The sequence below is a fragment of the Phascolarctos cinereus genome, unplaced genomic scaffold (genome assembly GCF_003287225.1).
Source record: "Phascolarctos cinereus isolate Bilbo 61053 unplaced genomic scaffold, phaCin_HiC Scaffold_726;HRSCAF=1367, whole genome shotgun sequence".
NCBI lineage: Eukaryota > Metazoa > Chordata > Mammalia > Diprotodontia > Phascolarctidae > Phascolarctos > Phascolarctos cinereus.
Window position 1 is genome coordinate 310,827,565 of NW_027556098.1, and position 26,433 is coordinate 310,853,997.

Here is a 26,433-nt window from a genome sequence, read left to right on the forward strand (position 1 = left end):
AGGGGAGGAGCTGTCTTTTATCCAGGGGAGCTGAGTCCTGCACACGGAGGAGTAGCATCTGAAAGCAATGGAACACATTTCCTCTCCTATTCCATTCCTCTCAGGTGAGTGACAGCATTCTTTTATTCACGGTACTTTTACTGTTATCTACAACTCACCTCCAAGCTTGGAGGAGGAAGCAACATAGCAAGGTGAGAAAGACAAAGAGAGGATTAAGAGGCAGAGAATCTACTCTGGCCCAAAACATACAGACGTGATATGAACAAAGCACCCCCTCATGTGGGGGTCACCTTACAGCCATTCAGTTCAGGTAAACGGTACCTAATGGCACCTAACCTTCATTTTACACATGAGCAATGGGATGATGCTGCAACTGCACAGTCACACAGCTTCGAAGCAGTATGAGTCAGGTCGGAAAGTTTTTTGCCTACTTCCCAAGGCAATCTGGAGGGAATCGTCCATTTCCAACTATCCCTACAGTCCGTTTAACTGCCGAGGTGAACCCCAACACTTGCCTGGGTAACTTGAGCCCAGATGTTCTGACTCTAAGGCCAGCGTTCTTTCCACTACACTATGAAGCAGCATCATGATACAATTCAACATACATTAAAGCACACTGGCCTAGGAATTAGATTTGGGGTCTGCCACTATTTGGCTATGTGACCCTGCGCAAGTCTTAACATCTAAGCCTCATTTTTCTCATCTGAATAAGAGTATGAACTAAATGCTCCCTAAGGTTCTATCTATATCTAAAATTCTATAAGAAAAGGAAAAACAAAACTCTGTGATCTAAGCTTCTGTCCAGCAGTGACTATACTATTCCTCCCTCCCCCTCCACTCCTGGGAGCCCCAGGTCCTACAGACAGATGATATAATAAAAAGAACATTGTCTTTAAGGTCAGAAGATCTAGTTTTAAACCCAGCTCTGCTACTGTGTGACTTTGGACAAATCACTACCCCTCTCTTGGCCTGTTTATTCATTTGTAAAATAAAGGGGTTGGACAAGATCTCTGAACTTTCTTTCAATTCTAAACCCTATGGCCAGGACAAAGGCTGGCTGGCAATGTCACTTTATCAACACCAGAAATCTTAAGACAAAGAAATTCCCTCCTATTAAAATCACAGCTGTCATGCCTCCTTGTCCATCACCCTTTGGCTCACAGGATAGCTTTCACATTCAAATGTGGAGGACCATGGCAACCCTAACACACCAAACCCCAACTCCAGTGTACAAGTGCCTACTCCAAAGCAAGGAAACAAGGCTAGACAGAAAAAGCCTTAGCCACATAACCTAGGGAACTAGCTGGCCAGACTGACCCTCTTTCAACTGCCTCTTGTCCTCTGTGACCATAGGTGACTGCCCCTGACCCACTCTTTCCACCCTAAACTCTTCAGTTCACTCTTGCCCTTGTATCACACACTTGTTCTTTCTGTCTTTCTCCCCCTCATGCATCCTGCAGGTAAAATTAACTTGTCTGTAGAGCTAAGATGCTGTTCTACTTTACGAGAGACATGTCTATAGAATGCTGGGTTCTTGCAGAAGGGACTCCTGTCCAAATACAGGTTAAACTACATGACCTCTAAGGTCCCACCCAACTCTGAGATTCTGGTAATACCCAAATGCTGCAGGACGGGTTACAATGGGCCTGAAAGTTCAAGTGATGCAGTAGGAAAAGCAATGGATTTCAATTCAGAGGATAAGGGTATTAGTTTCCTCATCAAAATTGGGGGTGGGAGGAGAGGGGAGAACAAGAGGAGGTAAGAAAAGGACAAGAAGCTTTCTAAGATCTCTTCCTGCTCTACATATATGATCCACAGAGGTACTGTTATCTAAGGAGAGGTTAAGTAGGCATATCTTACCCCACCCAGGTCAGTCCTAGGTAAAGTATCTATTTAACACCCCTTCTCTCTCTGTGAGGGACATGGACAGCTATCCAACAATATGACATCCCTTACATCAAACCCCTACCCACAAGTTCCAGCATCTTACTTATCAAAAAATTTAGCTCCCTTGGCAGCCAAGCTTGCCAGATTCCAAAAGAGTGAGTAGCGGGATTCCCAACCCCCATTATTGGACTGTTTGGTGCTGAAAAGTTCCACAGTATCATATACACATAAGCCTAGCCCTGCACACCCATACAACTTCATACCTCGGTACTCCCAGTCACTGCTATCTTCCTTTGCCCCTATAAGAAACCCAAAGAATACCATAACTTCCACCAGAATTGAGATGGGGTCAGCTCATGCTACAGTCCTGCCTGTCTCAAAATGAGGCACCCCTTCTAAGCTACTCCCAAAGTAAGCCTTTCCCCCAATCAGCATTGCTCTTTTGACTGCCTGAGCTTCTAGTTGATAGAGAATACTTGCTCCCCCCCCCTGCATTTCCCCTAAATGCAAGTACCTCATTCCCTGAGGAATTGGGGGTGGGGGAAGGATTGCTTGACTTAGTCTAGAAAAGTTTCAATGCTCCTGTATCCTGGGTTATAAATATGATGGCCTGGCATCCTCTGGGTTGTCTAGGAAACCCTTAGCCCAGGTATTCCCTTTCAGAGAGGTGAGAAAGCACCCTTTCTGCTTCTGTACCCTACTTCAAAGACTCAGGCAGGCCCAGATATAATGTGAGAGGAGGCTATGGCCCCATTGTCCTGGTAAGGCTGGAAGAGCCAAGAGAGCAACACCTGAGGCTGGCAGCGTTAGGGTAGATACAATCGGCTAACACTGTGCTCCTACCTCCACTTCAGCTGTGGGGGAGTCCTACTCTACTTTGGGAACTATCCCCACTGACTTCTCTCATTCTACAGTCATCATATTAACCAGTGAGGTGCGGAATGCTGCCTGCACTTTCAGAAGTGGCCACTGTGTCAGTTGGTTTTTGCTTAACTGTTTTTGCTTCAAGTGAGGAGTTAAGGGAGGAGATCTATCCAGAAATTATTGTGATGTAAAAACAAAGGGCATCAATAGGACTTTTTTTTAAAAAAAAACTAAGAAAAAAACAACTGGGAAAGGGGAAAAGCTGAGGCCTTCACCATGCTCCTCAGACTGGGCTGCTCCTTAGAGTGGGCTACCCCACAGACAGCAAGAGTTTATTTTCAGAAGGCAGCCTCACCCTCAGAAATTTCACCAGAAGATATTCAGCATCACTTGCAATCTTTCCACAGAGCCGAGTCTCTGACCCCTGCCTTTTCAGGCTTCTGCTTTGGCCAGCAATTTGAGTCTGAGTATTATTACTACATCAACACAAGCCACTAAGCCTGTTTCAAGCCTTGGAAAATTATGCCTGGGACCAGCTAAATGAAGAAACCTATCCAACCAGGTGAGACTGTCCCTACAGAAGATGAGAGTTAGGATAAAAAATGAGAGACAACTGTTTACCAAACAGGGCCTGACCCCTCAGTTCCTAAATATCCCACTGCAACACTCCCACTCCCCAACCAAAAAAAAAAGATGGGTCCTAACAACTAGAGAAAGAATATTAAGCAAACTTTTCCAAAGTCAGCTAGGCTACCCCCTGAGAGTCCCTCAATTATGACCAAACACCCTCATCCTGTTTTCTTTCCTACATCATATAGTATCAGTTAGGTGCCAATCACTCTGAAAACTCAGAAAAGCACCAAGAAATAGAAGATTTCAAATTCTAAACTAGGACTCTTCAGTTTTGATTTGGGAAAGAGCTCCTTAAGAGTGGTAATTATTTTTCTTTTTGTCTTTGCATCTCCAGCACCGAGTACAATACTCTGCTTAAGTACTGCTGGAATGGACTGGAGACATGAGTGGGAGGCAGTACTGGCCTGCCTAGACTTATATACCCATTACACACAAGGCCCCAAGAGGACTGCCTTCCAGGCTATCTTGTGCTGTCATCCCTCACGAGACCCCTCTGTACTTGCTCTTTTTGCCATCAGGTAACCACAACATGCTTACCACCAACCAAGTATTCTTCCTTCCCCACCCTCTGGACAGCAAGCTTTTCCAGTTCGCATGCAAAGAAGAAAAGTCGCACCACTGCAATACCAGAGTAATACGGGCTATCTCACTAGGTACCAGAGCAACTTCTAAACTCTGCCCTTCGTTCTTATCCACATTCATAAGGTACCAGTCCTAATACCAGCATCTCAGGTAGTTAACTTGTGAATGCAAGGACAGCTTTAGGATTGGGAAAAGAACACTGCTCTTCACGGGGAAGTTAGCAAAAAAAATATTAATTTCAAAAATAGGGAGCTAGGGCAGAGCAGGTTAATGGCCTTTTTAGCATCTTGCATTCTCTAATTCCACCTTTTTTTGAGGCCCCTCACCTCAAACATATCAAAAGAAACATTCAAATGCCCTTCCAATTAAAGGCAAAGCTCCACATACTTACATGAAAGAAACCATTTCAAAAACTTGTGCCAGAAAGCAGGAGATAGTTGGCCTTCCCCAAACAACTATCAAAAACCTGCCCTGCCTCTTCCCAGTTTCCTAGCTCTTGGAGGACATATCATTCTTGCCCCAAATTTTGCCCCATCTCTCCTCCCCTTGGCAACTGACTCCCACTGGGGTTCAGGGTAGTCTTCCATGTGCCTCTTACAAACGGATGAAAAATCAGAGCCCTATTTGTACCCTAAGTCAGTTCTCTATTCCTCCCAGAGCACCCAGGGATTGCAGTACTTCAAGTACAGAGGTAAGGGAACCGTCTTCCCCTGAAACTCCTCCCCACACCAGATGGGAAGAAAAACCTGCCACCCCTACCACTATGTCCAACTATTTCCTCAGGTTGACTTTTTTGAGTTATAGCAAAGAACCTCTAGCTGCCTAGCTGGGGTTTCTAGGATCCTCCCTACTCCCCCTTTCCTCAGCATTGCCCCTTCTTTGCTGAATTTATGATGAGCAAATAGGGTGAGAAAAATAAATCTGAAACATCTTCTAAGGACTGTAAAAGCCTAGGCAAACTTTCAGAAATCGTAGGCAAAGGAAATGACATGCCCTCAGACTTGCTACACCTGGGATGGTTCCCAAGTACTGCTCACTCTACCTGCATCTGCATTTTTTTCCCCATGCATAGCAGAGACTTTCGTACTGTGCATAAGGAAGCGTATGATGGCTGGGATCCAAGCAACTACCAGCAGCCAAAACGTGTGCACCTGCAGGCTGAGCTTACCAACATGCTCAGGAACAGCAACGCCAAGTTTGATGACTCCACAGTGACCAAGGTAGGCAGGTTACACCCTGTGCAAAGTGGCCACCAGCACAGGATCTGCTAACACCGATGGAGTACAAACACCTGTTCCCCAAGTTTACCTCAACCCGCTAATTCCTGGGAATCCAGACCCTGATTTCCTACAACTCAAGTGCTGCCTTTCCTGCTCCTCTGCTCTCTTTCTAGGTTTCTTTCCCACCACCCTTCAAAACAATAAAAGTAGCCACAGGCAAGCAGCCCACCAGCACATTCAGAGTTCCTGAAGCGAAGTTTCAAGACATCACCACCAACAAGCAATTCTTCCAGAACTGGGGAGCCCAACCCCGCATCCGCCACAGAGATGTCCATGATGGGACCTACCTTAGGCCTGTCGTAAGCAAGCAGGGAGGAGAGAAAGAATTGGGCCCCTGGGGTCCTTCCTCAACTCACACTCTTATACTTGGTCTGAGATACAGGCGACTAGACTCTACCCCTGATTTATTACATTATCTTGGGGACATAATCTAACCTCTCCACATCTAATTTTTCTTTCCTGTTGGGGAAAAAAAATCCACAGATGATAGGCCCTACCGATGATGGGGGAGATGGCAAAAGGGGGAAAAGGGACTAGATAGTATATTTTCACCATTGTTCTCCTTTCCTTGTGGTAGAATAATTTCTCACAACCTCTGAGTAGGTGATGGTCCTTGCTGGTTGTTGGAGAAGTAAGATTTCACCTTCTTTCACTCCAATTACTCCAGCTGAACATCCTCTTTTTTCTCTTCCCAATAACTTGGATTCCTAGCTGTCATTTGAAAGCCAAACCACCACCAAGAGCACTTTCATGCCTACAACTGCCAAGAAGGTGAAGTTATTCAAACCCAAAAGCAGCAGCATCAAGATTGGGGGAAACCATGACTTCTCCACTGTGTACAGGGAGGTATACAGGTAAAAAACAAGGGCTTAAGTAAGAAGTCAATCCTATCTACACCAAGGGGGTTGGTGTGTCACCGAGAAAGAAAGCATTCCTGGGGGAGAAATGGGTCAACTCCAAAACCTAGAACTATTCTTGCAGGCCGCTTCAGTTGCCCAGCTGTTCACTGCACACTCATCTGATCCAAAATCAGGACACAAAAACGAACAGAGAGACTACAACTCAACTCACCTGAGCAAACTATCTGGGGCTCAGGAGGCAGTCCTCTGTCAGTTTCATACCCAGAAAATAAGGATTTTAGGCACCTTAGAGCTTTGAAAACAACCTTCTTCTAGGAAAAGGAATAAGCCCCAAACCAGTTTACCTGAAGTGGCACTGACCAAGGACACAGTAAGTTATCAATTATATTCTGTCCACAGCATGTTCCTTCCTACTGTTTAATTGGTCTTAAGTAGTTTTATCAAAGAGTTACTGAGACAGAATAGGGAAAGAGGTTCTAAAACTGATTAAAAATTTTTTCCTTTAATTGAAAAGGTTTCTGTAGCTATTGTAACTCTTGATCTGATTGATAAAATGATCTACCACTCCCATGAAGAACTTTTACAACATGAGAATGGTATGCTCTTCATCTCTCCTTGGATCTAAGGTGTCTTGGGTAATCTACCACCAAAGTCTGGGTCATTATGTAACTTTATGAGTACCTAACAGGAACTAATTAAACTGAGGATAGAAGAAGGAAAAGGACATCTCCAGAAGACACTCATTCCTACTATTCTGAAAGACCCTAGACCATGCCTCCCCTAGTCCTGCAAGGTAAATAACAGTGCATTCCAGTTCCAAGTCACAAAATCATACAGCCAATTATTAACAGGCCAGTCCCAGAAGTATCATTCCCCCAAGTCTCTGGTGTCCCCAAACACTTATGGGCAGAGAAACGGAAAAGCTTATAAATTTAAAATAATATGAATTAAGCACATAAATCAACAGGAACAGAGCAGTGTATCTGTTTCCCCTCCGGGCCAGTCCCTGCAAAAACAAATATTATCTCCTCTTCTCATCCCAATTAGTGGTATGTTTTGACATATGCCAGTAAAGCAATCATTAAGTATTTCCTGGCAAGGTAAATAGTGAAGGGTCCTAAAAAAAAAAAAAGTAAATATGAAACCAGAGATTCCTGATCAAACAAAACTCAGCTGTGAAGAGAAAGCGAGTGAATATGGCAGTGACTAGACCTACCGCCACCTGCTACTCAAGCAAAGGGACTGGCACACAGAACAGCTTAAAAAATGACCAAACTTTTCTCAAAAGTGTTATCTATATTTTCACAAACACCTTAGCGAAAAAAATTCTAAGGTTTAAGAAACATTATGCTCTGGATAATTCAGACCCTTTTCCAGAATGTTTCCCAAGCAAGAATCAACCAGTCTCCCCCCCTCTTACCTATCAGCTCTGAGCCTATGCTTCTCCTTGACAATTCTTGGCCAGAGTTAAGAAGAGAATGGGGAGGATGAGCCCTAGTTTGGCAGGGATTCCATCTAACATGTTTCAAGTGAAGAATAAGAGTTCCTTATTCTCACAAATGCAGGAACTGACTCAAAGTCAAGTTCTGCTCCAAATGGCTGCACAATGGCCAGACAGTCATTCTCCAGGAGGATGAGAAGCGAGCAGTGCACCAAAACCATCCAAGCTGATCCCTGCTTCTCGAACCACCTCTAACCCTCACTTAACCCTGAGAAAGCCCCTGCCACCTATGCTCTAGATACATGAAACATGACCCCCCCCCCAACAGGGCCCACTAGAAGGAGAACCAGTTGTTTTAGAATTCTTCAGAAAACAGAACACAAAAAGAAAATAGTTACAAAAATAGATGTATATTTGTTAGAAAAAAAAAAGAAAAAGCCCAATCAAGAATGAATTCTGGGGCCTTTGTATCACCCTCAGTGGTGCATGTGTCACTTAAAAGACAGTAGAAGCAGCTGTGTGAATGACTGAATACGGACATTTCCCTGGGTCACGGTGCCCCCCAACAACCAGATGTCAAAGCCTAAGCTCTCTCCCAGGGTCACTGGTGGCAACCATGGTTGGTCTGTGTAAACTGTTAGCCTTGGCCTTGCCTGGCTGTCTTATCTGTCCTTTTCCCACCATCAGAACCTACAGCCATTGCTTAGCTACAAGAGCTACATATCCTCAACGCTCCATTTATAGGCAAGTTCATCAACAGCTTTCTTGCTGGCAAGTCGGGCAAAACGCTTCTCCTCAAAGCCATTGGACCTGAAAGTAAAAGAGATATCACAGTAATTATCAGTTGTGCAGGTACCTGTACAGGCCATTCTAGGGGGAAACCCACAGAAAGGAAAAGATAGATATTGACTCCTTAAAGGACCTTATAATTTAAGGGGAAAATATAGAACAGATACATAAAGCACACATTTTAGAAAAGACATGATTCAATCATTGCACAGAAACCTATAAAGACATGTCATGTGGAAAAGCTGGAGTGACTAAAACAAAATAAGGCTGATAAAAGAAATCTATAGGTGGGTGAGCCTGTAATGACTGCATCTCTCTATTCCAATCACGAGTATATTCAGTGCACCCTCTTTTCCTGTGTCACATGTATGACCTATGGTAACAAAGGGACTTTGTAATGTCTAATCATGATGGGCCTGAAGTTAACAGGAAACAGAAAGGAAGAAGTATGAATAACCAGAGAAAAGTAAGTATAAGAGAACTGGGAACAAGTGAAAGCCAGGAACAGTAAGGAATCTACCGGGAAAGTTAAGAGGAGCTGGCCACCAATGGAGAGCTAATGTGGGGAGATTTCTGAGCTTGAGAGCTAACAGGAAAAGAACAAGTAGCTCAAGTTATAAGGGGGCCTAAACTCAAGGACTAGGCCTCCAGAATCACCCAGAAAAGGTCTTTCTTCCTTAGTGTCTAATGGAGCAAAGAGAAGTAACTGTCACTGTCCTAGGAGCAGGAAGAGCTAAGAAGCCAGGATAGCTAAAGGCAGGGGGAGAACAAACCCCGAGGCCACACTGTATATCTGTCATTTGTCTATCTCTGTATTTTGTGCTCTAAAATTTCTCTTCCCATACCTGTAATAAAGTCATTGCTTAACCTTTAAACTGGTGACTAAGCAAAATGTCACTCACTGCCAAGAAAGAATGAAGAGAATAAAAAGACCAGGGTGGCTATGACTAAAAGAGGCTCTTCCCAAATCTTTGGCCAGTGTCAGGAAAAGTGGCCAGAAAGCATTACAGATGAGCATCAGATACAAAAGGCATGAGATACGTAGTTATCTTCGTGCTTCAGCACAGAACAAGAGTGTTTAGAAGAAGAAAGAAGGATGTATTCCAAGAGTAGGGAATGGGGGCAGCTAAGTGGCGCAGTGGATAGAGCACCAGCCCTGAAGTCAGGAGGACCTAAGTTCAAATCCAGCCTCAGACCAAACACTTGACACTTACTAGCTGTGTGACCCTGGGCAAGTCACTTCACCTCAATTGCCTAGAAAAAAAAAAGTAGGGGATGATAATTGTTGGAAGGAAGATAGGAAGGGAAAGGAAAGAAAAAGGAAAGAAGGGAGGGGAGATAGAAAGAGGGGGGGAGAAATAGAATTTTTTCAGCTCTATGTGCTAAGCACTTGGGATATAAATGTGTAGCTGGAATGGAGTATGACACAGGGTATACTAAAAGATAACACATAAGGATAGGACCTGTGATTTCACAGATGTAGAAAATTTCCAGATGAGGAAACTCTCTCTACCAGTGCAGGTTGGCATCTTCTCTGCAACTTATAGTCTTGACAGTTGTCTAGAGCCCTGAACGGTTCATTTAAGTGACTCGCTCAGGGTCACACAACTAGTATGTATCTGAAATGAACCAGCCTCGAACCCAAGTCTTTCAGGCTTCAAGGCCAGCTCTATCCATTATGCTACAGAATCTCCAGTTAAGCTAAGGTCACCTTGAGCTAAGTAGCAGGAAAAACACAGACAACGACTAGTGGACAATGAACAACCAGCACATAGGTCTACCTGTCTACACCATCCCAGCGATACCCAGGCCAGATGTTGAATCTGTTAAGGGGAGGCGCAGGGCCATTGTAACGAGGCTTTTCTAAAGGAAAAAAAAAGAGAGAAAACTCAGTCACAATTTCATTCCAACTGCCAAAACTGTTACCAACAGTGAAGAAAAACACCTCATTTATAAAATACTTTAAGGTTTAAGAAGCCTTTCCTCAGCCTTTTTCCTTAGACTTTCCTCAGCTCTGTGAGATAGGTAAGTAGTGCAAGTTTCATAATACTGAAGCTCAGCAAGGCTATGCCCAGGGTTATGTAGCTACTGTGTTCTAGGGCTAGAATTCAAACTCAGGTCTGACTCCAAGCTCCCAGAGCCCCTTCCATGATACCATGCAGCCTTTCCTACAAAGAAAACATTTCTGTGCAGGAATCTGTGTCTAATGGAACCCATATATTGAGACCTCCTGGGCTAGAGACCAAACATATCAAAGGAGATAACTTGAAGTCATGCCACCTCTGTGAGTGCAAAACCATCATCAGTAATCAATCAATACTTAGGTCTGTAGCCGACCTTTAAGAATGAGGACATACCACTGACAGTCTTGGCCTCCCGCCACTCTGAAATGATTCTTATCACATAGTCTGTTCTCTACTCTCTCCCCTCCATGCCTTTGGAAGCCTCACCTTTCTTGTCTTTGTTCTCTTTGGCCTTACTCTTCTTAATGAAGTTGGCCATGGGGTCACCCTCTCTCTCCTGCTCTCTGAGCATCTGATCCAGGTCCTCATCATTGATGTAGCGGGCCAATGGCTTCTGCATTTCCTTTATTGCATCCTCCACATTTTGTTGCTGCTGCCGGCTCTGGGCAAGGCTGAATAAAGAGAAGACCCTTTGGAAAACTGTCTACAATTCCTGATCCTAAATAAGGATAGAAATACCCTACCCTACTTGGAGCATTTCCTCTAACAGCCAATGAAATTCAAAATGCTATCTTGTTCCCAATATCCTTGAAGATAGGAGATGGAGCTGCTACACCTGTCAGCAGAGTAGTAAAACTGGCTCTACCCAATCTCTACAGTGTAACCCAAAGCTTAAATACCTTTAGTGCTTCTCTTACCCTTTTCCCCACTGAGCATACTGCTCATTTTTCTCTGACTCCTCCTCTTCTTTTCGCCGTTGCTCTAATCGTTCTAGCTTCAGGTCCCTCTTGCGGCCAGACTTATCTCGAAAAACGGTTTCAGCATTTTGGAATTCAGCTAAAAGAGATGCAAAGAACAATTTCAGGGTCCTTTTTTTCCTTTTTAATGTAAACAAGTATCAAAATCAAAACTTCTTGCAGAATTGTGAAGAGAGGAAAAGTGTCCTAAGTTTAAAAGGGAAAAGTAACAGCTCAGGGCCCTGAAGCTAGAGAGGAAATAACTTTATAGCTGGACCACAGACTACCACCCAAGCTACAGATCTTTGTCAGCTACAGACCTAAGAAATTATATCACAGAAAAGAAGGAAAAAATCACTTGGACCCAAAGAATGGTTCAAATAATGTAATAAAAACCAGAGCTTAAATCCTACATCAGTTAACAGACCAAAAGATGACTAAGAAGCTTCATGAGCTTGGATTAGCCTACTGGTCTCCAAGTTTTTACCTTCCAAATGTTTGGTTTCTTGGTCCTGCCTCCTGAGCTCCTGCTGCTCTCTCCTTACATCAGACACCAACCCAGTTTTGGCCCCAGAAAACATCTGCGTGGCCTGTGCAATTGAAAGGGGGTACCACAAATGAATGAGACAGCATACCTCCCCAACAGGTACATACCAGAGGGACTCAAACACTAATAGTTGTAGTTTAACTAGATTATCCACAACGACTACGGAGCAAATGCTCTGGGAAAGGAATGTGTTAACTTTCATTTTATACCCTCAATATAGACCACAGGATAAGCAAAGTAAGAAAAGAGGATGACAACAAAATCCAAAAGGAGAGCTTTTGTGAAGAAGTAATGATTTTGCCAGTTTTATGAGGAGAAAGAATCTTAAACTAAGATACTAGGTAAGGCAGTACTAAACAGCAGTAGTTCTCACTTACCAAGTAGTAAACTTATTATCTGGAGAAGGGACTTAAGTTCACTTTTATGAAGCTGGTCAGAAACCTGTAGCATGAACTAAAAAAGTCTTTACACTGCTCTACAATACTCCACTTACAACAATAAACCCCAATATTCATGGTTCTGTGAACTGTAGACAATACAGTCACAAATGATGTGGCCATTTAAAAACTTTTATCAGCCATTGTTCCAAGATGGTAAACTGACCCGAAAATCAAATGTAAGGTAACTGCTGATGCCTTTCAGTAGCATACTACTGAACAATATTGCACAATATTGACTGCTTCAAGAGTTAGCAAGGAACAGAGAGATAGATGAAATTTCAGTGATTTGATCAAAAGAAATGCTTTACTTCATTCATTCAAATAAATGGTTTGAGTTTCTTGATCTATGTAGCCAGCTACTAAAAAAAAAAAGCTCCAAGCTGATCGTATTATATACTTAAAAGAAAAAGCAAGCTGTACATAATAGAGACCTGCAGTCTTACGGACAATCCTCTTTTTCATTCTACTATGTATTTGTTAAATGCAGGGGGGAAAAAGCCCTAAAAATTAATCAAAACAAAGTACAGAGCCATATCAATTCCTAGAGGACAATAAAATTCTCCAGAAAGAAATAGCATACACCCCTGGGTCATGTTAAAATCTGTCAGATTTTATTCTTTTTAAACGAAGTTTAATAAATTCTTATTAGCCCTTACCCAACTCTCCCCACCCCAAAATTACTTTGTATATACTTTGCATTTACTCATCAATCAACCAACAAGCATTTATTAAGCCCCTATTACGTGCTAGTTACTGTGCTAGGAGCCAGGGTTACGAATGCAAAGAATGAAACCACCCCTACTTGCAATGAATTTACATTCTATTAGAAGTGACAAATACACATAAAAATAAACACAGCTCAAATATAAAGTCAATAAATACAACTATATAAAAGTAGTTGAAAGCAAGGTAGTTTGGGAAGGAGGGCACTAGCAGTTGGCGGAATCACGAAAGATTTCACACAGAAGATGGTTCTTCAGCTGCATCTTAAGGGAAGAGAGGGATACTCTCAGGCAGAGGCAAGGACGAGTGCATTCCAGGTACACGGGACAGACAGTGCAAAGGCATGGAGCAGGGAGCTGGAATCTCATCGCTGAGCAACAGAGAGAAGTTTGTCTGGAACACAGAGTGTGGAAGGACGAGTACTATAGGACGAGGCTGGAAAGATGGGCTGGGATCAAGTCGTGAAGGGCTTTAAAAGCTAAAAGGGAATTTTATATTTTATCTTAGAGGCAAAAGGAAGCCACTGGAGTGATTAAGGAATCAAACATTTATTAAGCACCTACCATGTGCTAGGCATTGTGCTAAGCACTTTCCTCTTTCACTTGAACCTGACAACAACTCTGAGAGGCAGGTAATATTATCTCCAGTTTACAGCTGGGGAAACTAAGGCAGAGTTAAATGACTTGCCCAGAATCACAACAGTTAATAATGTCTGAGGCTAGATTTGAATTCAGGTATTCCTGACTCCAGAAGCCAGTCCTCTATCCACTGCCCCACCTAGCTGCCTCATAACTAAGGGAGTTGAATGGTCAGATCCCTAATTTAAGAAACATTACTTTGGCAACATTAGGATGGACTAGAGTGGGGAGACACTTGAGGTAGAAGTCAATTAGAAGGCTATTGTGATAATCTAGGTGAGAGATGATGAAGACCTAAACTAAGATGGTAGTTGTGTGAGTAAAGAAAAGAGGGTAGATATATGTGAAGGCAGGAATAACAAGATGTAGCCACTGACTGCATATGTGAGGGAAGAAAAATGAGAAGCTGAGTTACGTTGGAGACTGGAAGGAGGGTGGTGTCACTGGCAGAATGGGAAAATTTGGCAGAGGTAAGGGTATAGAGGGAAAGTTAATGAATTTCACTTTAGACACGTTTAATTTAAGATGTCTCCAGGATATCCTGTTTGAAATATCCAGTAGGTGCTTAGTTATAGGACTGAAACTCAAGGAAGAGATGGTGGCTGGATATACATATTTGGGAGTCAGTTTCCTAGAGATGATAATTAAACCCATGGGAGCTGATGAAGTTACCAAGGGAATGTAGAAGGAGCAGAGGGCCTAAGAAAGAACCTTGAGGAACACTCAAAGACAGGGGGAGTGATACAGATGACAAGATAGCAAAAGATACTCAAAAGGAATGGGCTGACAGATAGGGGACAAACTAGGAAAGAGTAGTGTCCTGAAAAACCAGAAAGAAGAGGATATACAGGAGGAAAAGGTGGTCAGCAGAATCAAATACAGCAGAGAGATCATGAAGGGTGAGGACTAAGAAAAAAACTATCACATATGGTCATTAAGAAATCATTGGTAACTTTAGAAGGAGTAGTTTCAGTTGAATGACTGGGTCAGAAGCCAGACTGCAAAGGGTTGAGAAGTGAGTGAGAGAAGTGGGCAGTTGGGGATAGATAGTTTTTTCAAAGAGTTTGGTTGAGAAAGGGAAGAAAAACATAAGATAATAGCTTGAAGGGATGGCTGGGTCTAGGTTTAAGGATAGAGGCAAATGGGCAAGTTTGAAGGCAGTGGACAAGGAATCAGGTGATAAAATGGAACCCTCAAGAGAGAAGGGAGATGATTAAGGATGCAATCTGCTGGAGAAGAAAACAAATGCATACATGCACTTGCTCTGGCCAGAAAAGCTAGCTCTTCATCAGAGACTGGACAAAAGTGGCAGATGATGTTAAGTACTTTTGAGATGAAAAAATGGGAGAAGAGGGGACTCACATCAAATGGTCTCAAGTTTTTCAGTAAAGTAAGAGGCAAAGTCCTCAATGGAGAGAAGAATGAGGTCTAGCAAGCTCAAGAAGGGAAGAGAAGGTGTGGAATAGTTTTTGTGGGGAATCAGCTAAAGAATCTGTTGGGAAAGAATACTAGGACTTCCTTACTGCAGCAGGGTCTCAGTTGAACTTGGATAACTGGAATTTAAAATGTACCCAGTCATTATGAGTGTCAGACTTCCTCCAGCTTCATGAAACAGCTCACAAGGAGGAACAGAGGAAGTGGATGGTGGTAGTAACCCAGTGCTAAGGTCTCGAAAGAGAAGTGCATCCATAAGACAAAGAGGGCAAGAGGGCAAAAGAGGGCAAGACTCAGGAGCACAGGACAGGTTAGAGTTGAAGTGATTAACTACCAGTGTTGAGAATGGAGAGGTAGGAAAATGAAGTCAGAACAAAGGTAATGGTCTAAGACAGTAGCAAGGTGTGAAAGGAATGAAGGTCTCAATAAAGTGAATAACAGACACAGGAGGAAGGTTACATGTGGCAAGATGAAATGACAGGAGATTGTGGCCAGATAAGAGACTGCTATTGTTTCTAATTAGGGAAGTGGAACACTTTTGAGTACTGCCTCAGGTGGAGTGATGAAATAAGTCATGGAACCTAACTAAGGAGGCTGAGGAATTGGGAGCGTGCAGGAAGCCTGAGGGAGCATCTACATGGATTTCAGTGTGCTTGTTGCTTCCCCCTAGTACCTGGAAAGCAGGGACAATTTCCATTTTTGTCTTTCTTTCTCCAGCACCTGGCAAATAAGTGGGCACATATATGCTTGGCACATAGTAGTCATTTAATAAATGCTTGTTGAATGTCACTGAATTCTTTGGAGTAAAACTCCTTTACTATAATCTTATTTTATCATAACTACACAGGTTCTGTCTGGCTCTTTAGCACACCAAGGCCCTGTCTGAGCTGGAGAGCCCCTGAGCTTCTGGAATTAACAGAAGCTAGGTTTTCCAAAGCTCCTTCATGTTAGGCATCAGTCTTCAGGCTCTGGAAACTAAATTCTGTAAGTCAGCAACTAACCACAGTACTTTGGTCAAGACGGGAGAAAAAGCAGCTTTTTGGGCTTCCTAAAATTAGGGATGACAGATCTAAGAGGTAATAAATGCAGAAGATACTTGGTACAATTGGATATATACAAGCTCACCTTTCTGGACTGGGTTAAAATGAGTGCCTAATGGCAAGGCTTATAGAATGACCTCTAAAGATCCTTCCTGTCTTAAGAATTCTTCATTCATTCAGATAGCAAAAAAACAAACATTTATTGACACATCTACACCGTGAAATACATAGTGCTGGGTGCTGAGAGAGGCATGGGGCTAACTAACTAAAAGGGCCTTGTCCTCAAGAAGTTAACAATCTAGTCTTAGTTACTACACCTTCAAGGGCTTTCTCTATTGGCACATTTTTTTTAGTTGACATCTAAGTGGCCTAGACGAGGCACTCTGCATGGAGGAGGGTGACTAAACTCTTGGAACACCCACCTTTGCTCCAGCAGGCTGACCCCTTCGGGGCGGAGAGAGGTCTGAATCAGAAGCCCTGGTTTTCTGCTTCCTTCTTGGTGGGGAGAGGTCTGAATCAGAGTCTCGTTTCTGCTTGTTCCGTGGAGGAGACAGGTCTGAATCAGAAGCCTGCTGGTTGCTCTTCCCAGGAAGAGAAGAATCTGTATCAGGTCTCTGGTGTTTCTTGGTTGTGGGGTTTGTCTGAAATTTCTCGTGGCTCGGAGAAGAGTCTAGAAATTAAGGGAGAAAAAGTTTAAACACTTCAGAATAATTCAGAAATAAATTTTTCTTCCACTGGATTGTGCTTTCCGATCAGTTAAAACTCCTTCTCTAGGAACATTTGACTGAATGACATTCCATTTTCTGCAGAGGACCTGTAACTGATGTGATGCCCAAACCACACAAAACGTGAAGGAAAAAAAGAGATGAGTGTTTCCAAGACAACTGGAAGACTGCGAGTCATGACTGCGATGTATGTTTCTAAATCTATGACAGCTGTGTTAGATGCCAAGGTCCCCTAGTCAGGTCAGAGTTTTTCCCATTAGTAGAATGGAGAAAAGAACCCTAACCCATTTCCCGAAGGTAGTATGAATGTTATGGATTCCTAGAAAATGGCTTTGAGGTTCCCAGTACCAAGGAACCAAAACAGTTCAAAGCACTTTAAGTCAGAGGTTGAAACCAGTATCTAGGCATGGGGAAAGAAGGAGCAGTTTCATTGCACAGTATTAAATCTCACTCCTTTGCCACAGATGCCACTGAAGAAGATGGAATGCACAATAAGTTTCCCAGGGTATTGATTCTGGGAACTAATATTCTTTAGTTCAAATCTCACTACTAAAGATTATGGACTCTTAAGGCAATGAATAAAGTCCTTGTCCTCAAAGACATTAGTATTAAACAAGTTACTACCCCCCCCCAAAGATTTCTCCACTGGCTATATCTTTTTTTAAGTAGGTAGAGAAGTGATCTAGAGGAGCCACATTTCAGGGAGACAGAAGACAATCTGAATCCTGAAATACTCACCTTTCTAGGCGATTGACACCTTTCCTAAAGGTCTCCTGACCTCTTCAGTCTTACATCACCAACTGCCTACTGGACATTCAAAGTGGGTGTCCCATAGCCATCTCAAATTCAATGTATCCAAAACAGAACTCATTATTTTTACCACCCCCCAACATACACCACTTGCTAACATCCCTACTATCGTCCAGGCCACCACCGTCCTCCCATTCACCCAAATGGGTAATCTCAGCACCATCTTCCAGTACTCACTCACACTAACCCCATATAATCCAATCCATTGTTAAGCCTTGTCATTTCTATTTCCATGACATTGCATGCATATGTCCCCTTCTCTCCTCTGACACTAGCACTGCCCTAGTGTAGACCCTCCTGACTTTCCACTTAACGACTGCAGCAGCCTTCTGGTTAGTTTCACTACTTCAAGTCTTTCGCCATTCAAGTCAATCTTCCACTCAGTTCCCAGAGTCATCTTCCCAAAACACAGATCTGACCATGTCACACATACCCCCAACTACTCAATAAACTACAGCAGTTCCCTATTACCTCTAAAATCAAATATAAAATACCCTATGTGGCTTTTAAAGCTTTTTACAACCCAACTCCCCTATCTTTCCAGTCTTCTTCCTTATTTACTTACTTACACTATACCCCCCTTGATGTGTTCTACTACCCAACAGCCCAGGCATTCTTGTTACTTTCCAAAAGAACTGTCTATCTCCTGAGTCTGTACTTCTCACTTACTATGGTCACCTCCCCACATCTGGAATACTCTCTCTTCATTTCTACCTCCTGGCTCCCTTCAAGACTCAGCTTAAAAACCACCTGCTACAAAAGGTCCTTCCTAGCAGCTAGCCCCTCCCCACCCCCTTACTAGCACCTCCCCTTTATCTCCCCATTAAAAAGTGAGCTCCTTGAGGGCAAGGTCTGTGTTTTGGTTTCCCCATTGTTCAGCTCAAGGGGTAGCTTAATAAATGTTGTTGACTGACCAAATAAACAAAAAGCCCAGGAGAAAGTTTGGAACAGGAGGTACTCACCTCTGGAGTCATGCAGCTGTTTCCCTGAACCAGGAGAGGAAGATGATCTATTTTTATGGTGAGAAGATTCATTCCCATGTCTACTGTTCTTCTCCTTCAGACTAAGAGAGGATTTGGCAGGGGCTTTACTAGACAGTGAATGACAAACCTCAGGAGCTAAATCTGGGGAGTCATGACGGGTCCTCCTGGGAGGTGAGGAGTCCGGGGAGTCATGACGGGTCCTTCTGGGTAGTGAGGAGTCCGGGGAGTCGTGACGGGTCCTCCTGGGTGGTGAGGAGTCCGGGGAGTCGTGACGGGTCCTCCTGGGAGGTGAGGAGTCCGGGGAGTCGTGACGGGTCCTCCTGGGAGGTGAGGAGTCCAGGGAGTCGTGACGGGTCCTCCCGGGTGGTGAGGAGTCTGGGGAGTTGTGACGGGTCCTCCTGGGTGGTGAGGAGTCTGGGGAGTCGTGACGGGTCCTCCTGGGTGGTGTGGAGTCTGGGGAGTCGTGACGGGTCCTCCTAGGTGATGTAGAGTCTAGGGAGTCATGACGGACCCTCCTGGGAGGTGAGGAATCTGGGGAGTTGTGACGGGCCTTTCTGAGAGGTGAGGGGTCTGGGGAGTCATGAAGGGCCCTCTCTGCAGGCAAGGAATCCAGGGAGTCGTGACGAGTCCTCCTGGGAGGTGAGGAGTCTGAAGAGTTGTGACGAGCCCTCCTGGGTGGGGATAGGTCTTGCTTTTGTTCTAAACATAAAGCATAAAGTTAGCACTACACAGACTGCTGAGCTCCAAAACACTAGCTAGAGCTCCCCAGAAGTAGTTATCTCAAAACTGTCCAGAAAATCTGAAGGATCAATATAATTGTATTGCTCAAGGATAGTGAACTAACACCCAGCATGGCAAAAGTAAGCTGAAAATGTTCTCAAGGACAATAACAAAATCTCTGTGCACACAAAGAGCGCTGAGTCAGGAGCTCATTTTGAGGTTTGGTGCAGATAATCCTTAGCTGTCCTTTGGAGGGAAAACTGAACTAATAAGACTGGATCAAATCTACAGTTTCACAGGAGAAAAAGGCTGGTTAACTACTGAGCTCACATCATGTCTTCTCTTTAGTCAAGAAAAGCCCCGGCAAAGGGAGGAGTTTGAGATGGTCCAACTTGCAGAGGTGTGGCCTGAGCTAGGTGGGATGGACCGGGTACAGGACAGCTAAGGTGTTTCAATGGCTCTGCTCAGCAACGCCTCTTCTTTTTACCATCCACTGAGTTATGCCATAGTTAATACATGATATATACTGCACAGCCCTTTGCCCTAGTGAATAAATTCATTTTAGACTCCACCCATCAGAAACCTCAAAACAGATATCCAAGATACCAAGTGAAACCTAGAAGCATCAGTTGCTTTCTGAAGATTTGTTCTCCACCATCTCCTCAAGAAGACCCAGAAGCAGCTGCACTTGGGCTTCCCAGAACAGCACACAGAAATATACTGTTCACCATTTCTCCTCTACCCCACCCCCTACCCAGAAGAATGAGGCTGCCTCTCACACAGTTTAGACCTTTAGATCTGTCCCGTGACTTGGCACTCACCTCCTAAGAGCTTCCACTTGTTACTGGCCCGGAATGCCTCCATTTGCTTCACTTCTTCTGGGCGTTCATCAACGAATTCAGCCACCTAGAAAAATATGGCAGACTTGAATAGCCTAGAAGATCCCACTACAGAGTCAAAAGTGACACAGAAAGATTAAAGCAAGGAACATCCATCCCCACCTCTAATACACATAGTTGTAGGAAAGTCTTCTCTCTTCAGGATTTACTGTTCCCTCTGGTTCCATAAACAATTTGTCATTGCCCTAGTTTAATTACAAACCCTCCACTGCCTAATGAAGTGCCAAAAAAAAAAAGGCAATTTGTTCCAACACAAGTCTTTTTTAACAACCTGTCAAGTTCCACATCATCTATTTCTGAGCTAAAAGAAGAGTATATTTTGGTTTTTCCTTTTCTACCCAGCATGATGGCCCTCTTAATTGTCACTACTAGTTTTTTTTTTAAGTTTTATTTTTTTAATTTTTTTTTCCATATGCTTTTGAGTTGAAAATTTTTCTCCCTTCCCCCCCTCCACCCTCCCCAAGACGGCGCACAATCTGACATAGGCTTTACCTTTACATACCCATTAAACATATTTTCACATTAGTGAAGTTGTAAGTAAAAATTAAAACCAATAGGAGGAACCATCAGAAAGATGAAACAAAACTCAACAGAAGGTAAAAATAAGTGACAGCGATTCGACTTCCATAGTTCTTTCTTTGGATGTGGACAGCATTTTCCATCCCGAGGCCTCTGGAGATGTCTTAGATCCTCATAATGCTGAGAAGGGTTCAGTTTAACATTCTTAGTCATTGCATAATGTGGCTGTTAATTGTGTACAAAGTCCTCTTGGTTCTGCTCACTTCACTCAGCATCAGACCATACAAGTCTTTCCAGGTTTTTCTGAAGTCAGCCTGTTCATCATTTCTTATAGCACAATAGTATACCATTACATTCATATACCACAACTGGCTCAGCCATTCCCCAATTGATGGGCATCCTCTCAATTTCCAATTCTTTGCCACCACAAAAAGAGCTGCTATGAATATTTTTGTACGTGTGGGTCAACTGTCACTGCTAGTTAAAGCATAGGAAAGTAGACCAAACCCTGCCCAGCATATAGCCTTCATTTAAAAAAATGACAACTAAAAATTGTTTTTACACATAACTGGGAAAAATATTCATAAAAAAAAATTTTTTAAAAGGAAGAGGTCAGATGGCCACTTTGGTTTAGGTATAACTTGGGACTAGGTGGCCTCCACAGACCCTTCCACCTCTAAGATACATACCGTGAACTACCAAGCTCCAAGCTATTATTCAAATCCCAGACCTAGCTACATTTCAATTCAATGCAACAGACATCTGCTGAATACCGGCTCTGAGCAAGGAACAGCGCTGGCTAGTGGATCCACCAACGTGAAATTCCTAAAAAGATCTAACCATGTTTCTCCTCTGTTCAGGAAACTCTAGCGGCTCCTTATTGCCCCTAAGATAAAATACAAACTCCCCTGTTTGGCACTGAAAGCCCTTTATCACCCAGCTTTGTTGTTCACATCACTCCCTCATTCACCCTACATCCCAGCCAAACAGACTTATTCACTATCCCCATCGATGGCATTACATCTCCTAATCTCATGCCTTCGCACGAGCTGTCCCTCCCACCCAGAACATACTCCCTCCTCATCTCTACCTGCTCAAATCCCCAACATCCTTCAAGCTTTAGTTCAAGTGACACCTTCTAGAAGAGACTTATGGGGATCCTCCCAATTGTTAATGCTATTCCCACTAGAAATTATTTATATTTACCCAATTGTTAATGCTATTTCCAACGGAAATTATTTATATTTACTATGTTTCTATTTTGCATCTACTTATCTGTGTTCATGTTGCTTGTTACTCCCAAACATACTCTCCCTCCTTTCCCCCCCCAACTGCCTCAGGTCCCAGTGAGAATACTTAAGTTCTTTAAAGGCAGGGACTGTTTCCTTTATGTCTCTGTATCCCCAACACTTAGCCTGGTACCTGGCACATAGGAGGCCTTTAATAAATGTCTGCTTGCTTGATGAATGAATGAATGAACAAAGGCACCAAGCTATATAGAGCAAAAAGTTCTTTAGAGTTCAGTTACGCAGGTTGTATTTCTTACATTTTTCAGTGGAGAATTACAAACATGCCTCAGCCTAACACTAAATACAATTTTGGCTGGGCAAAAACACATACTTGGAAAGTCACTCCTTCTCTGTGATGGCTTCCTCATTATTAAGAGGATGATGCTCTACAAACAATGAAATGAGTATATCACAATTATTAATTACGATTTTGTTACAGTTTTAAGCAAAGTACCATTCCTTCTCTGCTCCCACCTTTTTCCATTCACACACACCACTTAATGCCTCACCTCGGGGAAGTCGATCAATTTTTCAAAACCTATGTTGTCTCATCTATAAAATGAGGTTAGACCAGATAATCTCCAAAGTCCTTTCTAGCTCTAAATTCTATGATCTTACAACCAGATGAAAGGAATCTGCTTGAGGCAACCACAAGTTCCTAAGCCCTAATTACTCCCAAACTTACCACAGGTAAATCTCCCTCATCTTCCTCTTCTTCTTTTTCTGATTTAGTAGAAATATTTGCCCAGCTCACATCATCGTCCACAATCCTCATCCTAAAGAAAAAAGCAGTCAGAAAAAAAGCAATATTTTCAAGATGAGAACCAACAACATTCTAGGAGACCCAAATAGCTGCTTAGATATAAACAGAGGCATGAGGAGACAGAGAATAGCCCCATTTAGTCTGCTCTTTCCCTACAAAGCCAACATCTCTAAAACTGAAGAATTTAAGAAAAACTGTTACTTTGAAAGAGACTGGGAACAGGATGGAACAGAAATCCCCAACACAACCAGTGGGTTGTCTCCTACTTCAAAGCTCAAAACTGTGGGTTCCCTTGTTTTTTTCTTTCTTGCGGTTCCCATTGGTTCTAATTCTTTACAATATGACTAATGTGAAAATATGTTTAATATGAATGTATATGTAGAGCCTATATCAGATTGTATGCTGTCTTGGGGACGGGGGAAAGGAGGGAGGCAGAGAAAGTTTAAAACTCAAAAGCTTATGAAAGTGAATGTTGAAAACTAAAAATAAATAAATATTTTTTAAAAAAAGTGTGGGTTCCCCAGCCTGAAATTCTACCTCTGGGCCAAATCCTACTGCCCTGTTTTTCATTGGCTCCCTTGGTCCTCTTCTTCCCCCACCCCCACACCCCTCTTGCCCTTTAACTTGTGCTCTGAAGCATTTCATTCCAAACCTCAAGTTGAAGATTCCCAGTTCAATCCTCAGGCTCTGGGAGTAAATGAGAGAAAAGGGATGTAACCAGGGCTCAGGTCAGTGAGTAGGTACAAAGGAGAAGACACAGAACTGAATTTGGTAGCTAAAAGAGGGGAACATAGTCAAAAGAGAGGGAACTGACATGGCCCAGATGACAGGTTGATTTGAATGGGGCACATGGGGTGCCAGGAAGGAAAAGGACACAGAGGGGAGTAAACAAGGACGGAGAACAGGAAGATTGGAGAATTGACAAGGTGGGAAACAGGGCCATCTACATAAAGCCAGAGGCTAAGCTACTGGAAAAAAGATAACAGTCTGATGAATTAGAATGAAACAGAAATAGTCAAAGCCTGCAGTGACAGGAGAGAATACAGTTGTGATGGGGAGGGGACACAGCAAAAAGGGCAGTGGTGAAGAATCTTGTAACTTTCCAATTTCTACAGAGGGCACCACCACTCTTCCAGTCACCCAGGCTCAAAGTGTAGGTGCCAACTCTTCACTCTTTCTCACCACCTCCACAGTCAATCTGTTATCAAGTCTTGCTGTTTCTACCTTTATATTTGTTCCATCATTTCAGTGATGTCTGACTCTTTGTGACCCTATCTGGGGTTTTCTTGGCAAAGATAGTGGAATGGCTTGTCATTTCCTTCTCCAGCTTGTTGAGGATAACAGGGCGTGCCTAATGTCACACAGCTAGTAAATGTCTGAGGTTGGATTTAAACTCAGGAAGACGAGTCTTCCTGACTTCAAGCCTAGCACTCTATCCACCTGTCCTCTCTTGAAATATACCCACTTCTTTCTGACACTGCTGCCACTCTGGTACAAGCCCTCATCTCCTCATGCCTGGATGAAAGCCTACTGGTGGTCTGCCGCCACACGACTCTTCCCACTCAAGGCCATCCTCCATTTAGTTGTCAAAGTGATCTTCCTAAAGCTGCTTGGTTTTGCCAGTGGGAACACTCCCCTCTTTTCACCTTTTTGTGTGCAGCCTTCCTACTTAAATGGTAAATTCCCTGAGGGCAGGGATTATCTTTCTCATTATTTGTATCCCAGCACTTAGCACAGTGTCTGACCGCGTCCTCACATGTGTTCCCCATCCCCTCCATAAATTCCAATGGTTCCCTATCAACTCCAGGATGAAATATGAAATCCTAGGGTTTTCAAAGTCCTTCATAACCTGAACCCTTTCTCCCTTTCCTGTCTTCTTATACCTTACACACACACCCCCATACATACATGGTAATCCTGCCTGTTGTTTTAACAGAACATTACACTACCCCACTGTCTCTTATCGTTTTCTCTGGCCACGTCTGTAACCTCCCTCCTCATCTGTTTCCTGGGCCCTGCCTTTGGGGCTCTCCCGGCTTCCTTTCAACTCTCAGTTTTCTGCGAGAAGACCTTTCCGATTCTAGGGCCTCCTGTCTGAGAATCTCCCAATTGATCTTGTCCGTACGTAGACTGTAAGCTAACGCCGACTTTCATCTTATTATTTGTGTCCCCAGCACTTTAGCACAGTGCCCGGCACACTGTAGGTTCTTATAAGTGTCACGCGGGAGGCAGCAGGGAGGGGAGGGAAGATGTGTCTCCAAGCCGGGCTAGGCGGGCGGAGAACACAGGGCAGCGCCTGGACACGGCTCGGAGCCAAGGACGGAAGGAGGTGCGGGCCGGCCACTGATGGGAAGTGGCAGGAGCAGGCAAACACACACACACACACACACACACACACACACACACACACACACACGCCACATACCACACAGACACACACACACATACACACGCTACACACACCACATACCACACGCACACCCCACACAAACGCCACACACACCATTTCCACATACCATACATACACACACACCCACAGACAACATACATACACCACATAACACACCGACACACACACAGACAACACACAGACACCACACACAGCACATACACCCCACTCCACACACACATACACACGCCCTTGGCTCACCCTTTCCCTCCGGCACCAGTCGGCTTCGGCCGCTTCCTGCGGCGCTTACGACTAGCCTCGGACCCCGCATCGACGGCTGCCTCGGGCCCAGACAAGTAACGCTTCAGATACTCAGCCTTGGAGAGCGGTGGGGCAGCCGCCATGGCAGCGGAGGAAGCAGAACAGAACCGGAACCAGGGTACGGTACGGCGTAGGGGACAAATTTCCTGTAACGCAAAAACCGTTCCAAGGAGGCCTTCAGGGGGTGGAGCTAGGACTCCCGGGCGGCGGAGATTGGTCTCTGGCTGTGGGCGGGGCCCAACTTCTGCACGTCCTTATTCTACGGAAGCGACTGGTGCCACGAACGGACTCAGCAAAGGACCCGCGCTGAATTTGGAGTTAGGGGAAGAAGGGGTCTAGAGGTCCCAGTAATGGGTCGGGACAATGGGAAGAGAAGTGAGGGAACTGACTGGAGAGATGTAGGGGAAATTAAATCGGCGGGACAGGGCCACTGATTGAGACTGGAAGAAGGAAGTCTCTCCCATGCAAACCTGTGTGAGATTAGGTAAATAGTAATGCCTTAAACAACCATGGCAAAGGTAGAAGGAGCAATTTTTCCTCCTTCTATTCGATCTTTTTTAAAAACATTCCTTTTTTTTTAGTTCCAAATTCTGTCCCTCCCTCCAGCCCCTCCCCCACCCATTGAGGAGATAAGCAACATCCACCCATTTTACACGTGAAGTCATGCAAAACAATGTTGCCAAAAATAATAATAATAATAAATAAAATGAAAAAAGTGTACTTCAGTCCTCACTCAGACTTCATAAGTTCTCCCTCTCTGGAGATGGATAGCATTTTTCATCATGAGCAGAAGAGCAGATTTCAAAAGTAAAGTTAGACATGATGAGTCTGACTACCAGAGGAGCATCAGTGTTGATGTCTTGCAGAAGAAGGAATTGATTCGGATTTATACGAATAAGAGCTATTCTACAATGGATAAATAGTCAAAGTAGGTGAA

The 26,433-nt window shown here is 43.8% G+C and overlaps 1 protein-coding gene across 1 annotated transcript; it reads right to left on the reverse strand.

Moving 5' to 3' along the window:
* Positions 1-7,937: 7,937 nt before the first annotated feature.
* BUD13 (BUD13 spliceosome associated protein) lies at positions 7,938-25,624 on the reverse strand. Its single transcript, XM_020989709.2, has 10 exons — positions 25,437-25,624; positions 22,709-22,799; positions 20,138-20,222; positions 18,576-19,295; positions 16,501-16,748; positions 11,744-11,846; positions 11,218-11,356; positions 10,787-10,971; positions 10,118-10,199; positions 7,938-8,357 (listed from the first exon to the last, which is right to left on the reverse strand). Exons 1-10 carry the CDS (start codon positions 25,577-25,579, stop codon positions 8,264-8,266), a joined length of 1,890 nt encoding a protein of 629 aa, XP_020845368.1. The 5' UTR covers positions 25,580-25,624; the 3' UTR covers positions 7,938-8,263.
* Between the last annotated feature and the right edge of the window lie 809 nt (positions 25,625-26,433).

Excerpts from the sequence above, each read along its gene's own strand:
- BUD13 (XM_020989709.2), bottom strand. The coding sequence starts at position 25,579 with ATGGCGGCTGCCCCACCGCTCTCCAAGGCTGAGTATCTGAAGCGTTAC. Across the intron at positions 11,357-11,743 it reads AGAAACCAAACATTTGGAAG|CTGAATTCCAAAATGCTGAA; the intron begins GTAAAAACTTGG and ends CATCTCTTTTAG. Across the intron at positions 10,972-11,217 it reads TATGCTCAGTGGGGAAAAGG|CCTTGCCCAGAGCCGGCAGC; the intron begins GTAAGAGAAGCA and ends CTCTTTATTCAG.